The following is a 20,524-nucleotide window of genomic DNA, read 5'->3' as shown; positions in this document are numbered from 1 at the left end:
CCCTTCAAGTCTGCTCCACCATTCATTATGATCATGGCTGATCATCCAATTCAATAGCTTGCTCCCGCTTTCTCCCCATATCCTTTGATCCCTTTTGCCCCAAGAGCTATATCCAACTCCTTCTTGAAAACATGCAATGTTTTGGCCTCAACTACTTGCTGTGGTAGCGAATTCCACAGACTCACCACTCTCTGGGTGAAGAAATTTCTCCTCATCTCAGTCCTACATGGTCTACCCCGTATCCTCAGACTGTGACCCCTGGTTCTGGACTCCCCCACCATCGGGAACATCCTTCCTGCATCTACCCTGTCCAGTCCTGTTAGAATTTTATAGATTTTTATGAGATCTCCCTTCATTCTTCTGAACTCCAGCGAATATAATCCTAACCAACTCAATCTCTCCTCATATGTCAGTCCCGCTTTTCTGTCTGTTGCCCAATAACTCTTGACTCCCATGTCCATCAAAAATCTGTCTAACTTTGCCTTGAATAAATTCAATGACCCAACCTTCACTGCTCACTGGGGAAGAGAATTCCACATACTAACGACCTTCTGAGAGAAAAAAAATTCTCATCTCCTTCTAAATGGGAGACCTCTTATTCTTAAAAAGTGTCCCCTACTTCTAGTCTCCTCAACAAGTGGAAACATCCTCCCGGTATCTATCTCGTCAAGTCCCCTCAGGATCTTATATGTTTCAATTAGATCACCTTTCATTTTTCTAAGCTCCAATAGATATAGACCACTAGGTTACCATTACCTCTTCCAAAATATGCAAAAATATACTGAATTAAAAGATGCATCATGTATAATATTAAATCTGTAGCAAGAACAAAACTCAAATTGATTGGCAATTTGACTCTTGCCTACTGGAGCTAATAATAGAAAACGGTTCACTTTTGGTGCATTTACATTTCAATTTTAGTACTTCTGTGAAGTAGTTTCAAGTTCACACCAACAATAAGGTTCAGGTGGACTCCAAAGTGAAACAAAGTGAGACCATCTTTTCCTGGAAGTCTCACTGTAATTACCTGAAGCAATCTGGACACAGGCTACATTTTAACAGTCAGTCAACGTTGTAGTTGCATTCCTGAAAAGTACGACTTTAAATGAAACGATGTTAAGCACGTCAGACTCTCTCATTATAACATGTAAGTTTGGTTCTATAGGACCTTTTCCATCAAGAAAAATTATATCCTGTAAGCTGAAAGACTTCACATTGCTAACTTACTTTATTCTCAAACAAAATAGCTTCTAAAATAAAATACATTTTAAAATATAAAAGAAATTTGCTGACTCTTTCTACTTTGCTCGAGCTTGCCACCACTCACACTTTCCACCTCCCTTTCCTGAACTCCCACTATGAGCAAGGGCTCTTGAGATGAACAGTGAGAAGCAGGAAAGGCAGCTTCGAGCTGGAGGGTTGCAGGCATCAGCAGCGAGAGGGAAGGTTGATGGTGATAGGGAGGTCAGGAAGCTGATGAGGCCAATCCAAATGGTGCCGATTGGGTCACACAACCTGTCAGTGCAAAACAGCATTAAAACGAAACTCCCAATGCCAAACAAGAATACAGGCCCTATTAATTGACCAACGTAAAACAGGGCAAATTAAAACAGGGACTTACTGGAGTATAACTACGTCAAAACAAAAACAGAATTACCTGGAAAAACTCAGCAGGTCTGGCAGCATCGGCGGAGAAGAAAAGAGTTGACGTTTCAAGTCCTCATGACCCTTCGACAGAACTTGAGTGAGCCCAAGAAAGGGGTGAAATATAAGCTGGTTTAAGGTGTGTTGGGGGGGGGGGGGGTTTGGGTGGGGGGAGAGAGAGAGTAACTACGCCAACTCACATTGATGACACGGGTTGTTTCATTTAAGATACTGAAACTGATTGAAAGTGGTGACAGTAGTATCAGTAATGATATTAAACAATATTAAAAAACCATGAATTATGCTTTCATATGCCATTTACTCTTTGCTTCCATCATGTCTACATCTAAGTTATTAAAGTTGAGCAAGGATTTTTTTGATCATCCTATATATGCAGCAGAATGAGAGTTAAATCCAAAAATAGTAAAGCTTTTGAAACTTTGGAGCATGGATTTGAGCTTCAGAACTTTCACACTGCTTCCAAAATCCAAATTCAAAGCCAATCTACAAATGCTTTTCTTCATAATTTGCCATCCCAATAATTTGCACGTGCAATAAATTTAGCATTCAAGTTGCTTGTAGGATACAACCAGAATATGTTTGCAGGGTGTCTAGTGACCCTTCTGAAAAATTTACTTTACATTAAATACTATGTATACAACTGAACTCAAAAGCAACTTCGATTCACCTATAAGTAGGCACAAGTGTTCTTCTACACTGAAATCTGGATTCAATTTTACGTAGGCTACATTTTTGAAGTACATCTATATATAAAAATGTATGCCACAGGTGATTGCATGTTTACATTTTAAAATCTCATCCACAAGCATCAAATTAAAATCTGGACAGTATAAGGTGGAGGGGGGAGAGCAATCCCTTTCATATTCAATCATTTGTGTATTGTACAATAAAAAAAAACTCACTTTCCATGACTGTTGTCATGCCATTATCAGACTGAAAATACTTAGTCACATTTTTATTATTCAAAAACAAATATCTGTGAAATTAGCTTTCCCCTTTTGTTGGCACCATCTGTGCTGCGAAGATGATGGTGATTCTCTACAGATTTTACATATACAATATCAGTTTAGAAATCCACACAAGCATTTGATAAATCTGCCACTAAATTACCCCTCATTCATAATCAGCTATCTCTTACCTGTCCAGCAGAAGTCAATGCAAGTGAAGACTGGCTCCCAGCACACACCTTCCTAACATACAGTCCTTGTAAACATTCAATTACCTTTGGTCTGTACACTCGGTTAGTTTCCCCATGACCAAGTTTACCTAAGATTACAGAATTATTCTAATTAGGGTATGGGTCAGGAAGTGACAACCAAAAAAATTAATGATATCAAACAATTTTTGCACGGCTTGTTTCTGCAACCTTCTAACTTTGTTTAAAAAAAGAGCAAATTTTAGATTATATTTTTAAACAACTGAAATCGTATGCACAAAAAGAGTATTAATCTTAAATGTTTTAGTACCTCTGGGAGCTGGGCAGAGCAAGAATTTGTCCTACAAGTATAATGGTAAATATTGTTGAACAAGCTATCCAATAAATTCATATATGTTGATAGTTAACCGAGATTAAATTTGTGATACGAACACTGTGATTATTAGAACCCATTTAATATAGGCTACATTTTTGATGTACATCTATAAATACATAGAACAATTTTAACACAAAGGGCTGGATTTTACAGGTCCCACCCACCCTGCACCCGCCCCAGCTAAAAATAGGTGGGTAGCCTGCCAATGGAAGAACGGCTGCCCCGCTGTCATTTGACTGTCAGTTGGCTGTTAATAGGCTGGAGATGGGATTTCCATCCCTCTGGAACAGGAAGTCTCACATCAGAGAGCTGCAGGCCAATCGAATGGACAGCAACTCTGCGGTCCCAGCAGCGCCAGGCATAAGTGGTGACCACTGCTGGGACTACAGGTAGTCTGAGATCATCACTAGAGCTAGCTACCAAGGTAAGTGGGGGAGAACTTTGCCAGGATCAGGCTGGCAGGCCGTGGCAAGGGAAATGATGGGTGTGATCTTGCGGGGGTTGCCTCCAATGGGCACAGGGGTCCCACAAAGGAGGTCCTCCCACCCCGCCCCTTGCCCAACAGCAACCCGGGTAGCTAAAACTGCCAGGCTTCTCACATGCATGGGCCTCAAACCTGCTGCGGCTAAAACAGTGGCAGGGGTGGGGTGAGGCCCTTAAGTGGCCATTAATTGGTCATTTAAAGGCCTCAAAAGGCCCAATGGCAGGCAGGCCGCCTGATGCCTCCATCCCCTATGCCCTGTAAAATTTCATACACATTTGGGACAGGCGGGTAGGCAGCGGGATAATGACACACTGGATTTTATGAGCCTCCCCATCTTCAAACCCACCAGTGGGGGAGCATAAAATCCAGCTCAAAGTCTGCAGCTTCCTATGAAAAATGACACAGCATAACATTGAGATGATGAGCCAATGGGAAAAAAAAGCACCTATTATTACCTCAATCCTTAGATTGAGATCTTTTGGCAACCTTGGAACGCATTTTAAAGCGGACAAAAACTCAGCATTAATCAATATTGTTCACAGCTTTAAATTTTTTTTTTTGCCATTCAGATCAGGATGGTAAATAGCAAAATGGCTAACTCAAATGACTGACTCAACCAATTGGATCCAAGTAAGCTCTTCTGCTGTATACAGAATTTAAATATAAGAAGTCATATTTGAAAAAAAAAGGACAACAAAGGAAAAATGAAAAGCAAAGGGAATTATTTAATAAAAGAGAAATATATGGAAACGTCGATGGGTTTCAAGAAGGAACTAAACAGGTTCCTGCCAACAAATGGGACGCAAGATCATTAGAAATGCTAGGTTAAACTGCGAATAGGCAGACTAAATGGACCCAAAATCTTCTTCTGACTGGTATATCCAGAAGACATCAACGGGGCACTTTATCATGTGGTTTGAACAGGATTTATTTCTCTTCATGCGACAGGAAAACATACATCCATCTAGAGTATGCTCAAAGTTTTGACTAGTCTGTCCTTCATCACCATGACATTCTTTCCCCACCAAGAAGTACAAGAATTTCCAAAATGTATAAGATGTAAAGTTAATGTTACCATGATTTGATTTTTTTCAGGGTTTAAAAACACAGCTCAAACATTTTATTAGCAAAGATGATTTCTGAACCTGTATGTAGGCAGAAATGTTGTTCAAGGCATGAAATCAAAATGCCCTAAAAGGTTGCTTTGTTTAATACAGTAAATTATCGAATCATACAGCACAGGAGGCAATTCCAGACATCATGCCTATACTGCTCTTGAATGAGCTATCCAATTAGTTCCACTCCGCTGTTCTTTCCCATAGATTTGTAAATTTTTCCTTTCAAAATTTCAAGTATTTATTCAATTCTCTTTGAAGTTACTCTTGAATTTGTTTCCATCAAGATTTTATGTAGTGCATTCCCGATCAAAATTCGCTGTGCAATAACAATTTTCCTCATTTCCCTTCTGACGTTTTTGTTAATCATCTCAAATGTGTCCCCTGGTTCCCAACACTCCTTTCAGTGGAAAGAGTTTCTCCCTATTTTCTCTCTCAAAACCCTTCATGATTTTAAAGATTTCTGTTAACTCTACCCTTAATCACTCTACTCTCAGAAGAACAATTCCAGTTTCTCTAGTCTCTCCACATAACTGAAGTTACTCTTCCATAGAACCATTCTAGTAAATTGCTCCTGCACCTTCACCAAGGCCTTGACATCCTTCCTGAAGTATGGTGCTCAGAACTGAACACAATACTGCAACTGGGGACTAACTGATGATTTGTAAAACTTTAGCATAACCTCCTTAATTTTGTATTTCATACCTCTATGTTTAAAGCCAAGGATCCCATATGCTTTTTAAATAGTCTTCTCAACTTCTCCAGCCACCTTCAAAAATATTTATGACTTTATGTGCACAAGTTACAAAGGTTCCAACATTTCTGCTGAATAAAGAAAGAAGGTGGGCTTAACTTACCATTGTCTCCCCCTCCGAATGACCACACTGTTCGTCCATCCTGAGACACAGCAATAGTATGGGAGCTGCCACAAGCTACTTGGCCAACACTACTGATATCTTTCACAAGAGTTGGTAAATTACGACTATGGCTGTCGCTGTGTCCTAAAGTTTACAAGAAATAAACAAAATAAATACCATCAGGCTATATAACCACGTGCACTGACAGACATATTCTGCAACTGAAGCTTTATAAAACTTAAAATCAAAAGTGTGCTTCGAGAAAATGGCAAACATTTCAATGTTGGCATTCATAACATTTTAATTAAACAAAAAAGGCAGCACACTGGAACACGAGTAGACATCACCACACAGTGATCCAAATCAGATCCGATTCTCCCAAGGTGCAGAATTCCTTAATCACATCATTGTTGTTTTTTTATCCAAGAGGAAGCATAATCTTCCGACTTCAGGAAAGAAACTGAAAACTAAGAGCAGAAGCCAAAAGGCTGATCTCACCCTGATCACGTGGGCCCGATTTTAATTCTGTGTAAGTGAATAGGTTTTGAGTGAGTTATACTATCTCCCTATATGTTTAATTATGAACGTTACTGACAGTAATTCCTCAATTTCATTCATTATTTATTATATTAAAAGTCAATGGGGTTGCAACAATCCATTTCAAACTAAACTCCCAAGTCTGTTGCAAAATTTATTACAATAAATCTTGTCATTTGGTGGCAGTATCCTGTTCCATTGAACATAAAAGTAAGGGTGTTAGGCTTCAGTTATACAGGGCATTGGTGAGAACACATTTTGAATATTGTGTGCAGTTTTTGTCTCCTTATTTATGTAAGGATGTAAATGCGTTGGGGGCGATTCAGAGGCGGTTTAGTAGATTAATGCCTGGAATGAATGGGTTGTCTGATGAGGCAAGGTTGGACAGGCTGGGCTCATTTCCAGTGGAGTTTAGAAAAGTGAGAGGTGACTTGATTGAAGTATATAAGATCCTGAAGGACCTTGACAAGGTACACATGGAAAGGATGTTTCCTCTTGTGGGTGAGTTGACAGCTAGGGGGCACTGTTTTAAAATTTGGGGTCGCCCTTTTGGGACAGAGATGAGGAGAAATTTTTTTGACTCAGAGGGTTTGGAACTCTGTGCCTCCAAAGACCATAAGACATAGGAGCAGAAATTAGGCCATTCGGCCCATCGGGTCTGCTCCGTCATTCAATCATGGCTGATAAGTTTGTCAACCCCATTCTCCCGCCTCCTCCCCGTAACCTTTGATCCCCTTACCAAACAAGAACTTATCTATCTCGGTCTTAAATACACTCAATGACCTGGCCTCCACAGCCTTCTGTGGCAATGAATTCCTTAGATTCACCACTCTCTGGCTAAAGAAGTTTCTCCTCATCTCTGTTCTAAAAGGTCTTCCCTTTACTCTGAGGCTGTGCCCTCGGGTCCTAGTCTCTCCTACTAATGGAAACATCTTCCCCACGTCCACTCTATCCAGGCCTTTCAGTATTCTGTAAGTTTCAATCAGATCCCCCCTCATCCTTCTAAACTCCATCGAGTATAGACCCAGAGTCCTCAAATGTTCCTCATATGTTAAGTCTTTCATTCCTGGGATCGTTGTTGTGAACTTCCTCTGGACCCTCCCCAGGGCCAGCACATCCTTCCTGAGATACGGGGCCCAAAATTGCTTACAATATTCTAAATGTGGTCTGACCAGAGCCTTATAAAGCCTCAGCAGCACATCCCTGCTTTTATATTCTAGTCCTCTCAAAATAAATGCCAACATTGCATTTGCCTTCCTAACTACCAACTCAACCTGCAAGTTAACCTTAAGAGAATCCTGGACTAGGACTCCCAAGTCCCTCTGCACTCCAGATTTCTGAATTCTCTCCCCATTTAGAAAATAGACTATGCCTGTATTCTTCCTACCAAAGTGCATGACCTCACACTTCCCCACGTTGTACTTCATCTGCCACTTCTTTGCCCATTCTCCTAACCTACCCAAATCCTTCTGCAGCCTCCCCGCCTCCTCAATACTACCTGTCCCTCCACTTGTCTTTGTATCATCTGCATAAGAGGCAGGGTCATTGTATATTTTAAGACAGAGGTAAGATAGATTTTCGTTAGGCAAGGGAATCAAAGGTTATCAGGAGAAGATGGGAATGTGGAATTCAAAGCATAAACAGATCAGCAATGATCAGGTTGAATGGCAGAGCAGGCTTGAGGGGCCAAATGGCCTACTTCTGCTCCTATTTCGTATTTAGATGCACTAAGCGCTACATAGTATGCGAAGAACTAATAGTTACTTTAAAAACCTGTTCAATTCTGCATGCAGCTGTAGGCTAGGCCACAGAGTAACACTAATGAGCAACACAAATCTTTGAACCTGCATAATATTAGCAGCTATGTTGATGTAGACAAGTCAAGAAGGTAAATATTAATGTTTATAAGTAAATTCAATTCAAAAAAACATTGCTGAAAAAAGGCATTTTGTCAAAGTTTTTCATCTCGTACTCATTAGGACAATCGCAAGAATACCAATGGAATACAATTAGTACTCTAGCGATTGTCCTGATGAGTACAAGATGAAAAGCTTTGAGAAAATGTCTCATTTTCAGCAATATTGAAGTTCTGTACTACCAAACGACCATTTAGAAAAAATACATCTTGGTCTACACAACTTTCCTGGATGATTTCCCCATAACACCCTGGCAGCTTTTCTTTAGGTTTACAGTTGAAATCCGTGGAAATGAAGGCAAATCATTAACCTGGTTAGTTCAATGGCAAGAAACAGAGGCGGGATAATGGGTATAATGGGGCTAGTGATGTCCCTCAAGGATCTGTTTTGAGGCTTCAGCTATTCATCTTATTTTTTTTACAACTTAGATGATAGAACAAAAAGCCACATGTCCAAATTTGCTGATGACACAAAGGCAAGTAGCACTGTAAGTAGTTTGGATGGAAGCATAAAATTTCAGAGCTATAGATTAAGTGAATGGGCAAAACTGTGGCAAACAGATGTAGGCAAATGTGAGAGCATCCACTTTGGATCTAAAAAGGATAGAACAGAGTATTTTCTAAATGGTGAAAAGCTACAAGCACTGGAGGTCCAAAGAGACTTGGGGGTCCAGGTATGTAGATCATTAAAATGTCATCAGTACAGAAAATAATCATATCTATATCTACCAGGCCAGTATACAAGAGAGTTGAAGTCATGTTTCAGCTATACAAAACCCTGGTTAGACCACACCTGGAGTAATGTGAGCAGTTCTGGGCACCACACCTTGGGAAGGGTATATTGGTTTTGGAAGATGCATAACGTAGGTTTATCAGAATGATACCTTGACCCCAAGGTATAGCTTCAAGGGAAGATTACGTAACCTAGGATTGTATTTCCTGGAACTTAGAAGGTTAAGTGGTGATTTCACTGAAGTGTTCAAGATATTTAGGGGAATTGATAGGATAGATGGAAGAGACTTTCTGCTGATTGGGGAATCAAGCACTCAGGGGCATGGTCTAGAAATTAGAGCCAGATATTTCAGGAGTGAAATTAGGAAATACTTCTACATACAAAGGGTGGTAGAAGTTTGGAACCTAGCTCCGCAAACAACAAATGACGGTAGAATAATGATTAATTTTAAATCCAAAGGTATGGGGTAAAGGCAGGTATCTGGAGTTCAGTGCAGATCATAATCTCAATGAATGATGAAACAGGCTCAAGGGTCTAAATGGCCTACTGCTATTCCTATGTTCTTAGCATCCAATGACCAGCTTTCCAATGGGTCTTTGATTAGTTGGCCAGTCAGCTCCTATTGCAGCAATGACCGACATTTTTAAAATGCACACTTCTGCATCCACCCATCTCAATTTGCATATTCCTGTGCTCTGCTTTGCACTCCTGAATAACTTTTGCCCTCTGTTCTCAGTTCTCCATTCTCCTCCTTCCTCCTAGCTCCTTCACTTCGTTCCATCTCCACTCCTTCTCACTTCCTTCCCACCATCACTTCCCTCTTCCTGCATTACCTCCTTTTCACCTTCATCCTCTCATCGTTGTTCTGGTTATTGCATTGTACTGCGACCCTGCTTGAATTGAATGCCACCATGGATTTTAATTCTAAGCAAATTATTTATTTATTTATTTTTAAAACAGATTTGAAAATTGCAAATTGGCGAATCTCAATTTTAAGCTGGTCCTCGTCTAAGCTAGAATCATAACATTTGGAGAAAACCAGGACAGGTGCTTAATTACGTGTTTATCCCTGGATGACTATGTGAACAGGGCTTTGAACCAGCACTAGTAGAGGTGGGCCTGGAAATGTATCAGTGTTCAAAACCAAAAGTGAGTCAAGTATTACATAAATTGTGTGTGCTCTATCTTCCATGTTTAATATTGAATTTATCTGCATTATTTGAACAGAAACCTATGATGAAGTACAAGTTGATAATTTGGTTATAAATTGGTTAAACAGCTTAATGGTTATGGGGCTGGACTTGTCATTCAGAGACCGAAAAGTTCAAATCCAATCATGGCCACCTGTAAAACTAAATTCAATAAATTTGGTAATTTATGGAATGACATCGAAAAAAGTGACTATTAAAGGAAACCTGCCCTCCCTCTTTGGTCTGATCTGCATGTGACTCGAGTCTCGTTTACCACACAAAATAAGGGCTCATGGTGTAGCAGGTAGCATATTAACATGGAAAGAAGGTTAGTTAGCTAGCACAAAAGTTAATGGTTGTGGTTGGTCGAGGTCAATTATCTCAGCTCCGGGACATCGCTGCAGGAGTTCCTCAGGGTAGTGTCCTTGGCCCAACCATCTTCAACTGCTTCATCACTGATCTTCCCTTCATCATAAAATCATAAGTGGGGATATTCATTGATGAACAATGTTCAGCACCATTCGCGACTCCTCAAATACCGAAGCAGTCTGTGTCCATCTGCAGCAAGACCTGGACAATATTCAGGCTTGGGCTCATAAGTGACAAGTAACATTCACGTCACACAACTGCTAGGCAATGACCATCTTCAACAACAGAGAATCAACTATCGCCCCTTGACATTCAATGGCATTACCACTGCTGAATTCCTACCTATCAACATCATGGGGGTTACCACTGGCCAGAAACTGAACTGAACTAGTCATATAAATTCTGTGGCTACAAGAGCAGGTCAGAGGCTGGGAATTCTACAGACATAACTCACCTCCTGACTCCCCAAAGCCTGTTCACCATCTACAAGGCACAAGTCAGGAGTGTGATGAAATACTCTCAACTTGTCTGGATAAGTGCAGCTCCATTAACACACAAGAAGCTGGACACCATCCAGGACAAAGCAGCCCACTTGACTGACACCCAATCTTCACCACCTTCAACAGTCATTCTCTCCACAACCGACATACAGTGGCAGCAGTGTGTGCCATCTACAAGATGCACTACAGCAACTCACCAAGGCAACTTCAACAGCACCTTCCAAACCATCCTAACTTGGAACTATATCACCATTCCTTCACTGTCGCTGAGTCTAAATCCTGGAACTCCCTTCCTAACAGCACTGTGGGTGTTCCTACATCACATGGACTGCAGCAGTTCAAGTTAACTCACCACCACCTTATCAAGGGCAAAAGGGATGGGCAACAAACGTTGGCTGAGCCAGCGAGGCCCACCTCCCATTAAAGATTGAAGAACAGCTAACAGGAAAAAGAGAGTAGGCATAAATGAGTCATTTTCGGGTTAGCAAGATGTGACGAGTGGAGTGCCCCTCAATCAGTGCTGGGGCCTCAACTATTTACAATTTATATCAATGACTTGGATGAAGGGACCGGCTGCATGGTTGCGAAATTTGCCGACGGCACAAAAATATGTAGGACACTAAGTTGTGAGACGGCATAAGGAGTCTGCAAAGGAAATAGATGGGTTAAGTGAGGGGGCAAAAATTTGGCAGATGGAGTATAACGTGGAAAAATGTGAACTTGTCCACTTTGAAGAATAGAAAAGCAGCATATCATTTAAATAGAGAGAGATTACAGAACTCTTGAGGTACGGAGGGGTTTGGGTGTCCTGGTACATGAATCACAAAAAAGTTAGTATGTAGATGCAGCAAGTGATTAGAAAAGTAAATGGAATATTGTCATTTATTGCAAGAGGAATGGAATATAAAAGTAGGAATGTTTTGTGTTACAATCCCACCTAATGCTAATATTGGATAAGTCAGATCCCAGAGTGAAACCTGGTTTGATAGATCCTAACATTTCTTTTGAAACCGTGGAGGAAGGTTACTGAACAAATTCACAGGAGTCTGCTGATGAACTTATAACACACAAAAAATTATTAAACAAGAAAAATGAACTATATTACACCAGACAAAAACAAGAAAAATGAACTATATTACACCAGACAAAAAAGTTGGAAAAAATCTCAATCTCACAAGATAATTCAAATTTTTACTATTCCTTTAACCCAGCAATATTTCTACAGACACATACAAATTCAGAAAGATAAAACAATTTACAATATCTATCTTATACTTCAATATTTAGGATAAGTATGAGGTACACGTGAATTAATAAGTGAACTGTAGTGTTAGATGTACCACACTACAAAGTGACAGATGTGACCAAAGCAGATTCCATGGATTTCTCCACAGCCCATCCAGACGTTTTGAGCCAACCAGTTTCATGGAAATTTTGTCTTTCTCACAATGGTTTCCAATCACCACATTTGAAGAACTTGCCTTGGGATTCTCTTCTAACATCAGTCCCAATTGGATGGCTTCAACATGGATCCACCTCCAGGGTTTCAATCTCAGCTTCTGAGATTCCTTTCCCTGGATCTCAGAGTACACTCAAGTTTCATCGTCCAAACACAATTTCAGAGCTTTGGCTGTGCCAAGCAAAACAACACTGCTCTAATAAGCCCCAAGTAGGCAGTCACCAACCTTCGGCTGCCTCCTTGGATCTTCAGGGCTTCTCTCAAGCCCGCTTCGCTTCAAGTCTGCTCCTCACAGCTCTCCTAATTTGGAGCCTATCGTTCTGCTCCTTTCTTAAAATTGACTTCTGGCCCCTCTTCCTGATCCCTGTGTTTGTTCCTGGGTGGGACTTTCTTCTGGGACCACTCCCTGTCCTCCTCCGCATGTCCTGCTCCCTGGGCCACCTTCTCTGGAACGGCACTGCAGTTCCAGTTACCTGACCTGCAGTTTTGCGCTGTTTCACTTCCTTGCTTCCTTTCTTCTGCACAACCGTGCAGGGCCGGTTCCCGGCCTAAAGAGCATAAAAAGACACAAACTGCGCATGTGTGGCCATTTCCCAGCTGATGCAAATGCAGGAGACCCAAGTTCATGATCTCCGACTGCCGATTTAAAAGGTATGTATCGGAGTTTCATCACATTTGCTACAGTTGCACAGGGTATTGGTGAGGCCACATCTAGATGCTGTTTTGTACAGTTTTGGTCTCCTTACTTAAGGAAGGACATATGGCCTAGGGAGCAGGAGTAGGCCACTAGGCCCTTCAAGCATGCGCTGTCAATCAATGAGATCATAGCTGATCTGACTGTAACTTCCTGCCTCTCCCGAGAACATTTTACCCCCTTGTTAATCAAGAGTCTGTCTAACTCTGCCTTAAAAATATTCAAATACTCTACTTCCACTGCCTTTTGAGGAAGAGAGTTCCAAAGACTCATGACCCTCAGAGAAAAAAAATTCTCCTCATTTCCGTCTTAAATGAGCGACCACTTATTTTCAAACCGTGACCCCTAGTTCTAGATTCTCCCACAAGAGGAAACTTCCTCTCCACATTCACTCTGTCAAGGCCGCTCAGGATCTTAAAGGTTTTGTCACCTTTTATTCTTCTAAATTCCAGTGAATACAAGCCTACCTGTCAAACCTTTCCTCACAAGTCAACCTGCTGATTTCTAATATTAGTCTAGTAAACCTTCTCTGAGCTGTTTCTAACGTATTTAGTCTTTCCTTAAATAAGGAGACCAATACTGTACATAGTACTCCAGATATGGTCTCACCAGTGCCTTGTACAATTGAAGCATAACTTCCCTACTTTTGTATTCAATTTCCCTCACAATAAACGATAACATTCTATTAGATTTGCTGTACCTGCATGGTGACTCATGCGCTCGGACACCCAGTTCCCTCTGAATTTCAGAGCTCTGCAATCTCTCACCATTTAGATAATAGGCTTCTTTATTATTCTTCCTGCCAAAATGGACAATTTCACATTTGCCTACATTATACTCCATTTGCCAGGTCTTTGCCTATTCACTTAACCCGTAGCCTCCTTACATCTTCTTCACAACTTATTTTCCTATCTATCTTTGTGTTGTCAGCAAATTTAGCAACCATATCTTCTGTCCCTTCATTCAAGTCATCTATATAAATTGTAAAAAGTTGAGGCCCCAGCACAGATCCCTGTGGCACATCACTCGTCATATCCTGCCATCCAGAAAAAGACCCATTTATGGCTACCCTCTGTTTCCTGTTAGTTAGCCAATCATCTAGACATGGCAATATATGACCCCCTACACCATGAGCTTTTATTTTCTGCAATAACCTTTGATGTGCACCTTAACAAATGCCTTCTGGAAATCTAAGTACAGTACCCACAGCACATGTGATTCCTTCAAAGGACTCCAATAAATTGGTTAAACATGATTTCCCTTTCACAAAACCATGTTGACTCTGCCTGATTGTCTTAAATGTTTCCAGGTGCCCTGCTATAACATCTTTAATAAAAGCTTCTAACGTTTTCCCTATGACAGATGTTAGGCTAACTGACCTATAGTTTACTGCTTTTTATCTCCCTCCCCTGTTGAATAAAAGGGTTACATTCACTATTTTCCCAAATTTAAGGAATTTTAGAAAATTAAAACCAACGCATCAACTATTTTACTAGCTATCAGGACCTGGGGATTTGTCAGGCTGCAGCCCCAATAATTTGTTCAATACCACTTCTCTGGTGATTGCAATTTAACCAAGTTCCTCCCTCCCTTCCATTTCCTGATTCACAGCCATGTCTGGGATGTTACTTGCATCATCTACAGTGAAAACCGAAGCAAATTACCTGTTCAAATCACCTGTCATCTCCTTACTTCCATTATCAATTCTCCAGACTCACTTTCTATAGGACCAACACTCACTTTGAGAACTCTTCTTATTTAAATGTCTATAGAAACTCTTACTATTTGTCTTTATATTTCCATCTAGCTTCCTCTTGTACTCATAATTTTTCTCTCTTTTTTGCTGTTCTTTATATTATCTAATCTTTTGACCTGCTACCCATATTTGTGCAATTACATAATTTTTGTTTAAGTTAGAGTCTGTCTTTAACTTTTTTAGTTAACGACAGATGGTGAGTTCTCCCCTTGGAAGTTTTATTTCTCATTGGAATGCATCTATTCTGCGTAGTCTGAAATATTCCTTTAATAGTAAGCCACTCCATCTCTATGGCCCTATCCCTTAACCTCATTTGCCGGTTCACTCTGCCTTCATGCCCTCATAATTGTCCTTATTTAAGTTTAAAATACTAGTCTTGGACCCAATCTTCTCTCCCTCAAACTGATTATAAAATTCAATTATATTATGATCGCTGCTACCTAAGAGTGCCTTCACTATGAGGTTATCAATTAATCCCATCTTGTTGCACAATACCAGGTCTAGTATAGCCTGCTCTCTGGTTGGCTCTAGAGTGTGTTGTTCCAAGAAACTATCCCAAAAACATTCAATGAACTCATCTAGGCTCATTGGGTTTTTCTAGTCCATCTGTAGATTAAAATCCCCCATGAATAGCACTGTACCTAACAGCAAAATACTGCGGTTGCCGGAAATCTGAAACAAAAACAAAAATTGCTGGAAAAACTCAGCAGGTCTGACAGCACCTGTGGAGAGAAAGACAGAGTTAACATTTCGAGTCCGTATGACTCTTCTTCAGAACTAAAGAGAAGTAAAAATGTGGTGAAATATATACTGTTGAAGGGGCGGGGGTGGGACAGGTGAAGCTGGATAGAAGGCCAATGGTGAAGGAAAAGAGATTGCGAAAGATTTCATAAACAAAAGGTCGAAGAGGTGTTGATGGTGGTGACACAGGCTAAAGGAGGTGCTAATGGTGACATGAAGAGTAGAAAGCAGAATGAGGAAGTGACAGATGGCCCTAGTGGGGGTGGGGGGTGGGGACGGTGTGGGAGAAAAGATCAAAATAGGCTAAAAGGTAGGGATAAAACAATGAATGGAAATAAATTTTAAAAATAATAATTGGGTTGTTTTCATTGGAGCAGGGAAGACTAAGGGGCGACCTGATCGAGGTGTACAAGACTATGAGGGGCATGGACAGGGTGGATAGGGAGCAGCTGTTCCCCTTAGTCAGAGGGTCAGTCACAAGGGGACATAAGTTCAAGGTGAGGGGCAGTAGGTTTAGGAGGTATGTGAGGAAAAACTTTTTTACCCAGAGGGTGGTGACGGTCTGGAATGCACTGCCTGGGAGGGTGGTGGAGGTGGGTTGCCTCACATTCTTTAATAAGTACCTGGATAAGCACTTGGCACGTCATGACATTCAAGGCTAAGGGCCAAGTGCTGGTAAATGGGATTAGGTAGGCAGGTCACGTGTTTCTCACATGTCGGTGCAGACTCAATGGGCCGAAGGGCCTCTTCTGCACTGTAATTCTGTGATAATAGAAACAGGTTGGAAAAAAATATATATAAAATTAAAGAAATAAATATTTGAAAAAAGGGGGTCAAACAGGGGTGAGGATGGAGGAGAGAGTTCATGGTCTGAAGTTGTTGAACTCAGTTTTAAATCTGGAAGGCTGTTAAGTGCCTAATCAGAAGATGAGGTGCTGTTCCTCCAGTTTGCGTTGAGCTTCACTGGAACATTGCAGCAGGCTAAGGACGGACATGTGGGCATGAGAACAGGATGGTGTGTTGAAATGGCAAGTGACAAGAACGTCTGGGTCATGCTTGCGGACAGACTGAAGATGTTCCGCAAAGCGGTCACCCAGTCTGGGTTTGGTCTCTCCAATGTAGAGGAAACCGCATTAGGAGCAGCGAATGCATTAGACCAAATTGAGGGAAGTGCAAGTGAAGCCCTTGCTTGGGCCCTTGGACGGTGAGGAGGGGAGAAGTAAAGGGGACTCTATCATGGTTCTGGGAGGGAGAGGACCCTCACACCTTGTCCTCACTTTTCACCCCACCAGCCTCCACATTCAAAGGATCATCCTCTGCCATTTCCGCCAACTCCAGCATGATGCCACCACCAAACACATCTTCCCTTCACCCCCCACTGTCGGCATTCCGTAGGGACCGTTCCCTCCGGGACATCCTGGTCCACTCCTCCATCACTCCCAACACCTCAACACCCTCCCATGGCACCTGTCCATGCAATCACAGAAGGTGTAACAACTGCCCTTTACTTCCTCCCTCCTCACTGTCCAAGGGCCTAAACACTCCTTTCAAGTGAAGCAGCATTTCACTTGCACTTCCCTCAATTTGGTTTACTGTATTCGCTGCTCTCAATGCGGTTTCCTCTAGCTTGGGGAGACCAAACGCAGACTGAGTGACCGCTTTGCAGAACACCTTCAGGTTGTCTGCAAACATGACCCAGACCTTCCTGTGCCTTGCCATTTCAAAACACCACCCTGCTCCCATGCCCACATGTCCATCCTTTGCCTGCTGCAATGTTCCAGTGAAGTTCAATGCAAACTGGAGGAACAGCACCTCATCTTCCAGTTAGACATTTTACAGCCTTCCAGACTTACATTGAGTTCAACAACGTCAGATTATGAACTCTCTCCTCCATCCTCATCCCTTTTTGATCCCCTTTTCTCAAATATTTATTTTAAAATTTTTATATATATTTTTCCCACCTATTTCTATTATTATTATTCTTAAAATGTATTTCCATTCATTGTTTTATCCTCACCTTTTAGCCTATTTTGATCTTATCTCCCACACCGTACCCTTCTCCAACCCCCACTAGGGCCATCTGTCACTTGCTCATCCTGCTTTCTACTCTTCATGTCACCATTAGCACCTCCTTTAGCCAGTATCACCACCATCAACACCACTTCGACCTTTTGTTTATGACATCTTTGTCAATCTCTCCTTTGCCTCCACCTATCGCTGGCCTTCTATCCAGCTTCACCTGTCCCACCGCACCTTCAACAGAATATATTTTACCACATTTTTACTTCTCTTTAGTTCTGAAGAAGAGTCATACGGACTCGAAACGTTAACTCTGTCTTTCTCTCCACAGATGCTGTCAGACCTGCTGAGTTTTTCCAGCAATTTTTGTTTTTATCACTGTACCTTTCTGACAAGCTCCCTTTATCTCTTCCTTTATTCTCTGTCCTACAGTGTAATTACAATTAGGGGGCCTGTACACCACACCCGTAAGTGACCTTTTGCATTTATCGTTTCTCATCTCAACCCAAATTGCTTCTACATCCTGGTTTCCTGCATTTATGTCAGTCCTCTCTAATATGCTATTTTTTTTTTAAATTCATTCATGGAATGTGGGCTTTGTTGGCTGGGCCAGCATTTATTGCCCATCCCTAATTGCCCTTGAGAAGGTGGTGGTGGGCTGCCTTCTTGAACTGTTGCAGTCCATGTGGTGTACACCCATTGTGCTGTTAGGAAGGGAGTTCCAAGATTTTGACCCAGCAACAGTGAAAGAACAGCGATATATTTCCAAGTCAGGATAGTGAGTGACTTCATAGGGTGGATACTGAAAGGATATTTCCATTGGTGGCAGAGACCAGAACTAGGCAACACAGCTTAAAAATAAGGGGTCTCCCATTTAAGACAGATGAGGAGAAATTTTTTCTCTCATACGGTTGAAAGTCTGTGGTACTCTGTTCTCCAGAGTGGTGGAGGCAGGTTCACTGAATATTTTTAAGGCAGAGGTAGATAAGTTATTGAATAACAAGGGAGTCCAGGGGCATTGGAGATAGGCAAGAATGTGAAATTGAGGCCACAATCAGGTCAGCCATGATGTTCTTGAATAGTGGAGCAGGCTCGAGGGGCCAAATGGCCTACGCCTGCTCCTATTTCATATGCTCGTATGGTTGACTCAATACTGACAGGGCAATGGTGGAATAGATGATAAATACTAAAATAAAAGCAAAATACTGCAGATGCTGAAAATCTGATACTCAAACAGAAAATGCTGGAAAAACTTGGCAGGTCTGGCAGCATCTGTGGAGAGAGAAACAGAGTTAATGTTTCAAGTCTAATATGACTCTTCAGAACCTCATCAGTTCTGATGAAGAGTCATATTAGATGATAAATACTGTTTGCTAATGCTGCCTACTTCTCATCAAAAATTGATCTTAATCTGCCTGTTATCTAGTCTGTCATTCACTTGTCTATCATTACTCTCTAGAAAATAACAACAATAATCTTCATAAAATAGTCGCCATTCTTCTTTTGTTAGCTTGCAAGCTACTCAAACTTTCTCAGATACTCAGCACCAAAATTATATGTATCTGAATGGATATCGTCCTCTGCCTGGTTTCAAATTGGCTATTTAATTTTCTTTTTTCCGCAGGTACTGATAACTATTCCTGTGCAGCATGATGAAAAGCTAAGTGAACCAGCTGGGTTGCATTAAGTACTTACCAAGTCTACCAAAGTCTCCCTCTCCCCAAGTATAAAGCTCTCCATCAGATGTAACTGATGCACTATGTCTATATCCCGCTGACACAGAGACCACAATCTATGAAAGAAAAGTCATAAGTATTGTTAGTGACTGCCTTGTTCCGACTGGAATCTCATGTATAGCTAGCTATATTTTTAATGATTTTTTTCATGCATCATGATTATGTCATTTTAAACTGTCAGTAAGAATCACAATAGTATTACACGATGATCAAACTGATAAAATAAGACTCATTTGTCGGATACGATCAACTATTCTCTATTTATTACAATGTCAACAACTGCTACGGGTATTGTTTTTCCCATTTTATTAACTCTGTGCATTGTCATCAGTCCTAAAGTGATTGTATTTTTGAAATTATTGCATTACAGACCACCAGTATGAAACAACAACCTTCTCTAATTCCTGAGCATTAATTAAAAACTAAAAAATGCTGTAAATCTGAAATGAAACAGAAAACTCCAGAAATGCACAGATCATTCAGTATATGACAAGAGAATAGATAGTTTAAGACTACAGGTATTCATCAGAAATGAACATTCAAGCAAGCAATTCTGTCCATTAGGTGGGGAGAGAAGGAAACATTTGAGGAAGGGAGCAACAGCTGATAGTCCAATCAAAAAGAGGGGAATGATTGGCCTGAAAACAATTTATCTCAAAGTTTTATACTAAACAAACAATTATCTGTCAATGGGAGACATTAAAAAAATGCATACATTGTTAACAGAGCAAAACGTCCACCATTTTCATTTGTTGAGTCTCTCATATTTTTTTCAAAATTATAGTTTTCGCAAGTAATTGTACAAATATATTTTGATCTAATACATTTCTGGCAAAGATACTCCCTCAGAATCAACATGCAGGGAGCAGCAGAACTTGAGGCTATTAAGACAATCATGCAGGTTAAATATTTATGTACCAATTCCTGAGTGTTTAATATTTTTGGCATCTCATCAATTAGTTCAAGAATTGGAGAGCCCAGGTGTAAGCAAGTGCAAGTGTTAAGAGAGGTAAAAACACCTAAAATGACATCATTACCAGAAAAGAAACTGATAAGGAGTTGTTTTTTTTTTGTTTATTTATGTTAACTTGGCTAATAATCTAATAGAGGCATGGCAGGGCACTTCAGTCTCATGGCATGCACATCCGGTTCCACGTGGGAACTCCAGGTGGTTTCTGGTGTCCTGGTACAGGAAGTGTTTTCAGCTTGAGGAACTCAAGCT

At 40.9% G+C, this 20,524-nt stretch overlaps 1 protein-coding gene across 10 annotated transcripts in view; it reads right to left on the bottom strand.

Moving 5' to 3' along the window:
* Positions 1-20,524, bottom strand: part of LOC121285080 (probable E3 ubiquitin-protein ligase HERC1) — a 436,191-nt gene that overhangs the window by 347,467 nt on the left and 68,200 nt on the right. For 9 of the 10 annotated variants that reach the window (XM_041201223.1, XM_041201218.1, XM_041201210.1 and 6 more), the window contains exons 6-8: positions 19,262-19,358; positions 5,654-5,797; positions 2,804-2,931 (exon numbers count right to left, since the gene is read on the bottom strand). In XM_041201223.1, coding sequence (XP_041057157.1) covers positions 2,804-2,931; positions 5,654-5,797; positions 19,262-19,358 — 369 coding nt within the window. Of the gene's footprint in view, positions 1-1,027; positions 1,061-2,803; positions 2,932-5,653; positions 5,798-19,261; positions 19,359-20,524 lie in introns of those variants that run through there. The other variant, XM_041201284.1, reaches the window with a different exon arrangement.

This window comes from Carcharodon carcharias, chromosome 1 (genome assembly GCF_017639515.1).
Source record: "Carcharodon carcharias isolate sCarCar2 chromosome 1, sCarCar2.pri, whole genome shotgun sequence".
Taxonomy (NCBI): Eukaryota; Metazoa; Chordata; class Chondrichthyes; order Lamniformes; family Lamnidae; genus Carcharodon; species Carcharodon carcharias.
This window is presented reverse-complemented; position numbering and strand designations above follow the sequence as displayed.